The 8,757-nt window shown below is 35.9% G+C and overlaps 2 protein-coding genes across 3 annotated transcripts in view; one reads left to right on the top strand and one right to left on the bottom strand.

Moving 5' to 3' along the window:
• pcsk5a (proprotein convertase subtilisin/kexin type 5a) overlaps window positions 1-2,053 on the top strand; it is a 45,700-nt gene extending 43,647 nt beyond the window's left edge. The window contains exon 37 of the mRNA XM_024299137.2: window positions 1,813-2,053. Coding sequence (XP_024154905.1) covers window positions 1,813-1,832 — 20 coding nt within the window. The 3' untranslated portion in view covers window positions 1,833-2,053. The remainder of the gene's footprint in view (window positions 1-1,812) is intronic.
• Window positions 673-8,757, bottom strand: part of prune2 (prune homolog 2 with BCH domain) — a 13,009-nt gene continuing 4,924 nt past the window's right edge. For both annotated transcript variants that reach the window (XM_024299146.2, XM_024299145.2), the window contains exons 5-11: window positions 8,045-8,147; window positions 3,550-3,681; window positions 3,348-3,434; window positions 2,047-2,145; window positions 1,901-1,939; window positions 1,512-1,562; window positions 673-1,418 (exon numbers count right to left, since the gene is read on the bottom strand). In XM_024299146.2, the coding sequence (XP_024154914.1) occupies window positions 1,385-1,418; window positions 1,512-1,562; window positions 1,901-1,939; window positions 2,047-2,145; window positions 3,348-3,434; window positions 3,550-3,681; window positions 8,045-8,147 (545 nt within the window). In that variant the 3' untranslated portion in view covers window positions 673-1,384. The remainder of the gene's footprint in view (window positions 1,419-1,511; window positions 1,563-1,900; window positions 1,940-2,046; window positions 2,146-3,347; window positions 3,435-3,549; window positions 3,682-8,044; window positions 8,148-8,757) is intronic.

Below are 8,757 nucleotides of genomic sequence, written 5' to 3'. Positions count from 1 at the left end.
CAAGAAGCCTAAATCCCATAGATTCATATTGAGAAATAAACAACAATTACTGTCATTATTTTTTTTTATGTTCTTGCTGATCCTAATAATTTTTTCATTATTTTTTTTTCTTTACTGCAAATTATTTAAGTTGTAAACCGACCAATCAGAAGGTTTGACTGATTTCTCGTTTCAACAAGCTCACTCCTGATTGGAGAGATGTGTTGAAACGATGATTCAAACCAACTTGAAACAGTTTCTGCTCCAACATGGTGGCCTCCATATCACAAAAAATACATTTACTTAGTTGTAGCCAGAAGTAAGCAATTTTCTATACATGACATCACACTCACTCTGTCCAGTTTTCAATTACAGTCAATGGTAGCAACTAAATTGATCCCAGGTGTTTTTTTAACCGGCTTCAATCAGGAAGTTAAGTTATTTTTTATCAGCAAAATTTAATCAAAACAAACAAACAAAAAAAATCCTGTCCCCGTTTAGAATACTCTTTTAAAATCTCTTTAACTGGACTTTTTCATTTCTATTCTTTTCTGTATTTCTTTCACATATTTGTGTTCGTGTTTGCAAAATTTAATCCTTTTCTTGTAGTTTTTTTTCTCTCATAGACATCCTCATTTGTTGGTGAATTTAAGAATGTGTTTTTTTGTGTTGAAATAAAAATAAAACTCCACATCAGCTTTAGCTCATTTTATTGAACAATTAGACAATAATCCTTATCTCTATTTTTGCTTCTCCATCCATATAAGACACTTGGCTAAGAGGACCACCAGTGATGTGATGAAGGGACACACACACGCACATGCACGGTTACACACAGACGGATGTTGTGCTTTAAGATCCCATCATTATCTGATGTTTCTTCCTGGTGATCCTACGGAAACAGAGTTTTGTCAGAGAATAAAAAACAAAAATCTCACACGCCCTCATGTCAAGGCCAAAAAAATAAATACATAAATGCTGTCACACTGCACTAGCATTTAACTCTTGATATAAATGTAAATAACCTCTTTGTAGATTTATGTCGCAGTTTAAGGGGAAGATGATTTAAGTCAACACTTTGTATATAAACTGCTGACACATACGGTTCTATAAAACCAAACAGTAAAGGGGTGAAATGACTGTTTCTCATGCACTTTCTCATGAACAAATGGATTTGTGCGGTGCACTGTTTGGTGAGTAATTGCATTTTCTACCCTAAAGTGAACAATGATGCTGCTCTGCGGATGCTGGCAGGCATCTCGCCTGACTATATAATCCTCAGCAGGAGTGAGATGTGTTCACATTCAACCCCAAACTTTCGGTTTGACCATTCGTTACAGTCGAGACGTTCAAGTGTGGAGGTGTCCCATCCATCCGGGGGTGTTTTGTTTTTGTTTTTTTTCTTTTATGAACGGCTGGCTCCAGCTTCATCTTGTCTGCTGTTGGAGCAAAGCAGAAACTTTTAGGATTGGGTGTGTTTTATGCGGCGGTGGACGAGCGCCCGTTTGTCTCCAACGTCTTCGACAACTCACTCTGTCCGGCTGGCTGCTGCCGGCTCGCTCCCCTGCAGAAAACTGTTCATCCTGGAGCGGAAGGAGACAAATGGCGAGGTCGTTAGGGGGGATTTACGGTTTCATGCAACTTATAATTCAGAGCACAATTAGCCAGCCGGTGATTAGTGTTTGAAGTCTAAAGATTTTTTTTCACATGTTTATTATCGGTGTAATGGATCGCCGTGCGTTGCGGATGGGCTCGTTTATTTTACTGTATTGATAAATGAGATGAAAGTAAAGCATTTAGCAGATTTTGTGACTTTTTTTTCTTCTCTCTCAGCTGAAATGAGAATCCTGTAATAAACCAACACTCAGGTGCTCCCGCCTCCACCGAGGAGGTAATGAGAGTCGAGGGAGTCAGTGCTTACTTGGAGTTCTCCGCCGCTTCCTTCAGCTCCTTGTCGACTCTAGAAAGGTGAGAGTTCAAATAGAAAGATGAGGATAAAGTCATTACGGCAGGCCTGGAAGCCGTGCTGCCCGGCGGTGGTGAGTTCAGGGACTTGGAGGGACTTACTTAATGATGCATTCAGGGATCTGGACACAATCCATGGGGATGAGCTGCTGCAGTTCATCCAAACTGTTCACATATTTAATCTTACTGCTGAACTTGGCACTACGACAAAGGAAAGAGGGGAGGATTTTATTGTGAGTGTGTGGTAAACGAAGAATACGCAGAATGTGATTTTTACATCCTTTTCATTCAATACTTCTGTTTTTACTGCTCATTCCTTTAGATTTTAATTCGAAGTAAATTTTAACTTGTTTTTTGGTTGCTATTTGCTAAAACCTGGTTTGTAATGTAAACTTGGGATGGAATTCAGGTACAACGTTGCTCTAAAAATGATCTGTAAAAACATTTTTGATGACTTTCCGCTCTGTATTTCAGACCATTTTAGTTTTAAAGGTTCTGATTCTCGCTGATGTAGTTATACTAGACTAACTTAAATAGTCACCAGTTAGGAAATTAGCTGGGAAGACACTGCCACTGGGTTGGTTGGTGGTTCGACTCCCATCCTTGTTATATATAAATATCTATATATGAAAAATTCCAGAAATTTCAAAACAAAATTTTGCAATGAAACTATTGCCTTTAAATCATAATTATGCAAATTAACTAATGTAATAACACATATGTGAACAATAGTTTGATTTATTGCAGATGCATTCACATTTCTGCCACGACACTAACGCTCATCATCATCTATCAAAGGAGACGTCGGCGTCTTATTCAGCAAGCTACGTGGGAGCGGCTACAGATGAAGATATTTTGGGAAATCGTTACTTATTTAATGCGAAAAAAGTGTTTCCATTGCAGTTTTGTGAAATATGTCCATTTCAATATGCCTCAAAAACCACCTCCTCAAGCGCAAAAACTTTTTTCCCGATAAATGTAAGTTTTGTCAGTATTGTCATGTTTCTGTTCGACTGCTTTATTATTGCAAATCCAATTTGCGCAATTTCATAGTAAATGGAAACGCAGCTTTTGGTCCTTGTTCAAGACACCAACAGTAAGAAACCTTTTAAAGGTGTTCATTAATTGCTATGTATTAAACATGTTTTTTTTTAATTATGCAAAAATATATATATATATATAAAAACTAGTTATGCTAGTTAAAGGTGATAAGTTAAGATTTAGACTATAGATTCCCTGAAAATGTTCCTAAAAGGATTTTCTTTGTGCTTTAATTTGTTTTTCTGTTTATAGGTTATCAACGTTAAATATTTTTTCTGCTGTTTTTAAACAAGTGTATATGAGTGTGAACAAACAAAACTAAACAAGAGCTGTGCTGCTGAATTGTCATAGATTTTTCATACCTGATGAATGGCTTTGTAATGGCTAAAACAGTCCTGATAAACCATGATGGATGCAGAATGATAAAGGATTTCAAGTTCTTCCTGAGCCTGAACACAACACACAAAATGATATTAGTTCATCTTTACTTCCATCTTAGATGAGACAAATGCAGCCCCATTATTCATCCAAAATGAGTGCCAAGCATGTGTAAATAATACAGGCCTTCTGTCAATCATCTGATAGCACTTCTTCAGCCAGCCAAGGCCGGGCATCCTTCTGTGAGGTGTGGCTCCATTCAGGTACACAATCATGTAGTCCTCTGCCACCATCAGCTCCAGCGTGCTGATCACATAGCTGGAGTATTAACACATTTCCATCAGTTCACATGTGCTTAATTCATATCAGTAATCTTTAACTATACCAAATGAGAACTTTTCATATTAACGCATGATCACATAAGTTCTAAATAAAAACGCTAATAAGTTTGACTTCCTGTTGTTTTGCTAGCTTGTCATTTTAGCTAACAGCTAATGTTAGCATTTAGCCAACACTGATGCTAACTTCTGCAGTTTCCTAAAGAGTTTGTGCAGATTTTTATATTTGTTTTTATGTTCATCCTGATTGGTTATTTTTCCATTGTATTACACGTTAAAGCAAAAATGTCACCCCGGTCACATACTTGAAAATTTTCACACATCCAGTACCCAATAAATGATTACTTCCCAGTGGTAAAATGCATCTAAAAAAAAATTAATGGGGCCAATATGTCTTAAGGGCTCAAATATATTGCAAAATCCCCTAACAAAACCAAAACATTTATGGATGTCCAAATAAAAAAAAAATTTCAAGCAATCTTTAAAAAATTTCACATCCATACTACCAACTTTATTAGCTCTACTACCACAACGGACGTTTCGTTGACCTTTGACCTTAGGAAGAGACGGCCATCTTTAATAAAAAAAAAAACAATCATTTTTAGTAACTGCTACAAAATTAAACTCCTAAGGATTACGATTTATCGCCTCCTAATTCCTCAAGCATCATTGGAAAGCTGCTTGTGGAAAAAAATGTTAAAATAAGAAGTTGTTAGTTGTGAGAGCTCACAAAAGTGGTGTTGCCCGTGTTGGCTCACACATTTTCTACTGGAATATTGTTCCCATGACTTATTAGCTCAATCTGAAGAAAAACAATGATGGGATATAAACATATTAGGATTGTGGGCATAGTTAACAATAAAACATTCGTTGCCAAGGAAATCCCAAAGTTTACTTTCACTGATTTATCTAAAAATTATGTAGAGATGCTCCTCACCCCTAGGCGACCTAAAAATAAATTGGTTGCTATGGATCTAAACTGACAGAAAAGTCGCCATTTTGTTTAAAGCGTTTTTTTTTTCTTGCCTAAAAACGTGTAGCTCTGGCCAGGCTAACAAAGGGGGAGGGGGAGATGAAAGGGCCTGAACCGATGGGGGTGGGTAAAAGGAAATGGCTGCACCTGCACAACGCCACTCGTAGCTTTAATTTTTTTTTGTATATTTTAAGATTATTTTTTGTCCCAAAACAGAGCTTTTAAGCCACTTTTGCCTCCATTCATCAATTGGAGGTACACATGGCTGTTAACTGTAATAAAAACGGGAGAAAACCTATTTTTTAATGAATTATTGGTATTTTCAATGAGAAATGACATCATAATCCCATTTTCTTAAACTTAAAACGTACAAATGAATTAACTAGCAATTGCCTATTATTTTCTAACTTTATACTTTCCTCACACTGCAATGAAATCGCATTTATCACCATTTTCAAATATTTCCCTCCTTTTTTTCTTTCTACTGCAGTTTTTTCTGCTCTTCACTGTGACTCCAAAGTAAAATGTGTTCTTTGAAGTCATTAGATTTATCACCATTAACTAAATAATCTATACATAAATTCACTGAATCCACTTCATCCAAATAAAGTCAGGAAATTACTTGTTTTTGCTCATTTTATACATTAAAAAATGAAATCAAGAAGTAGCTTTTGTCTTAAATTTAATTGGAATGTCTGTGAGGTCACTGTGAGCCAGCCTGGCTCTAACAAGACCTGCAAAGGCTTCTTCTCCTGATGGCAGCTGCAATAATTGGATCAAGAGCAGTTTCTTTAGAAATCTCTTTGAATTTCATCTGCTTTTTCACATTTTCTCAGACTCCAAAGTTACTTTTCGAAATTGAGAAGCGATCTGATCATTTAATTACCAAAAGAAAAACTTTAAAAAGTTCTCAATAACTTCTTTATCTTCACTGACTTTGATCTCAGTCTGAAAGCTCTTTCCCCTCCATCAAATGTCTTCCACCGGTTAGCAGCCCAGCACTGCTGATCTGCTGTTTGGCAGCTATTGTGATCATCTCCCTCTGACTAACTGCTCGAATCTGCAGCAACAACTCCTCACAAGGAAGTTTATTTTTGCCATCTGGCATCGGAACCTGCAGACTCTGTTGTCCATCTCTTTAGTGTCCATCCAAAACTTTCAGACATGCCAGCTTAGTCCATATCTGCCACAGCACAGGCTTGGATGGACACAAACACTGTCCAGGCAGGAAACTCCAGTAAACAGAGGTTTATATTCAATGTACGTCATAAAAACAAGATTTATTTTCATCTTTTCATTTTAGATATGCACAGACAGCTGTTGCATCACTGTCATTTTTTGATATGATCAAAATGCTAATAAAACTTGTTTTTACAATGCTTTACTCCACTAAACAAATAGAATTTCCCCATTGGTCGGTTAACTCTTTTCTTTGCAAAATTCGATGTCAATTCGCTATATTTCAATGCACAAATTCTTATTAGGAATGACCTAAATAACTTCTGCTTTGAACCTTTCCTTTCGTGCAGCCGATCATATTTCAAACCCGGTGTTCAGAACATTTCCAAAAACCCTCCTGACACATTTTCAGACTTCTATTACTCCAGAGCAATCCATCCAAACGCCACAGAGACCATGAAATAATATTTTATATTTGTTCATTTCAATGTTCAAGTAAAACCAACAATCAAGCCATCAGTCAGTGTTAATATAAAAAAGACATACATAATGCTACATTAAAGTTTAATGGTCATGAAGTTAGTGAAAGGCATATTGGTAAAATATTTCATTAAATGTAGCCTAGAAAATATACTTTGTGCACATTTAAGTGGAATTAAAGAAACAGATTTAAGAACTTTAGCAAATAAATTTATTAGTGAGGAAAGATTTATTTTACCAGGATCTTAAGTACCACATTTATTTAATATGCAATGAAAAGGTCAGTACAGTGTAATTATGGTAACTAAACCCCTTAATTACTTTCAATGACTTACTATGAAATTAAAAGGAGAAAAGTGTTTTTATTATTATTAGTATAGACATAAAAAAACAACAACTCAGCCAGGAAGTGTTAACAAAAACTGTAAGCTTTTGTCTAATTATCAATAAGCTACACAGCAAATGAGAAATTCTCGCCAGTTTTTTGACTAAAAATGTTCAATAATGCTTATTTTGTCTTTGACATTTAAAAATTCTCTTGAGGAAAGAGTAATAATATTGTCCGAAAACTGTTATTCCTACCACGTGATGATGTGTTCAATATATCAATGTTTACATTGTAACAGTCAATACCAAAAATATAAACAAATACTGGTTTTAGAAAGTTTGCAGAACTATTTTTTTTTTTAATTTGTAACCTTTTACTGAAAATGTCGTTTTGATTATGTAAATTTATATTCATATCATAGCCTAATAATTTAATATTATAGACTGTTTAATTTCAGTGTAATAGTAAGTTTAAAATCAAAGTCATGTATTTACATGATTTAAAGACCCACTCCAATGAAAATCCAGTTTTTAATACGCTTTTGTAGCATTTTTCTCACTGTGGAGGACATGTATAAAAGAATATAAGATTAAAACTGTGCAGCTGGACAGCTCCATTGTTGCTTGCCATTTTTGTTGCACCGGTAATGTTAGCTTGGGGTTATGGAGGGCTGTAAGCTCACAGTACCAAGTGTAAACAAAGGGATGATGGGGAGTCAGCAGAGGGTTACTTCCACACAAACAGTCCCATTCAACAAGTCAGAGTCGAATATCTGATTAACTCCTGCCACTCTGCACAAACTGTCTTAAAAAAGCAACACAGGGGTTTTTTATTTTGGCTAAAAACTGCTTAATCAACATTAATAGACCACTGGAATCACTTTCATAACAGATACAAATATAGCTGGACTTTTACGCAAAGTTCTACCAAAATAACAGCGGTCTCTACCACAGTATACTGACTATATGTAAGTGAACTTTCTCTACCACAAAAATACAGTCCAATAACAGGGACAGCACCACTTTCTTACTGTCATCAGAGATGGTAAATTTCATACTGCAATTATAAAGTTAACACTGTTTCAAGCACAATAACATTTGTAATACGCAACACTGTAACTATCATGTAAATACAGTGTAGGTATGTAAAAAAACACAACCAGTGTAAATACTTTTAGTCTGATCCATGGTCTCCACCACATTGTACTTGCAGATTATTTTGGAGGAATTGTAATAAATGTAATTTTCTTTTTATGTAATGCCATAATAACTCGGGTGATATTTTTTTTACAAATACAACAGTGAAAATAAGATGGAACTTTTGATAAGACTGGATGACTTTCAGATTGTTTGTGAAGAGCGTGTTCATGTCAGGGATACTCACAGGAAGAGGTTTTCCATTATTTCATGGTAGTCCTCTCGGTCACTGTCGGGCAGGAAACAGGCGGCAAACACTATAATGGCATTCACTCCGTTGCCATAGTAGCCTTAATAAAAATGAAAAGAAAAAAGAAAAACTCTGAAAAATGAAACTTCGAGGAGTCAACTGGATCGTGATGATTTTTTTGTGAAAACTTGATTGCTCTCGTTTTTCCCTCTTTTGTGTTTGATTCATCTGCCACTCTGCGTTTCCTTTGTGTGTCTGTCTCTGCACCGTTTCCTCTCAATACGTTTCAAATAAGTGTAATTTCCTTTTATTCGCCAGCCCATTCATCATCAGATTTGTTGTCACTTAGACAGAGGCTCTTTTCTGGGGATGACAGAGCTGCTGATGTTGACTTTCTAGTGGACACGGAAAAAATGCTGATTTTTCCTGTGAGCCTGCAGAAACGAGCTGGTAGAGGATGAGAGGTTTTCATCCACAATGATGTATAGTCAGTGTTTGTGTAAAGGTTACAATTGTGACGGTGCTGCCCATGACCTAGTATCTAATACTCAGACCAATGGGTACATATGTGTTTTCACTAGCCTATTATAAGCCAGTTTTTAGCTCCATGCAGAACTAGCAAAAAGTTGTTGCAACAGCTGAATAAGGACATTACAGAAGTTAACTTTTATTTAAAAAAAAAAAGCCACACCCCTATTTAAACACAGCCT

This window comes from Oryzias melastigma, linkage group LG12, assembly GCF_002922805.2.
Source record: "Oryzias melastigma strain HK-1 linkage group LG12, ASM292280v2, whole genome shotgun sequence".
Lineage (NCBI taxonomy): Eukaryota > Metazoa > Chordata > Actinopteri > Beloniformes > Adrianichthyidae > Oryzias > Oryzias melastigma.
The sequence above is the reverse complement of the archived record's forward strand: the minus strand, read 5'-3'. Positions and strand labels throughout refer to the sequence as shown.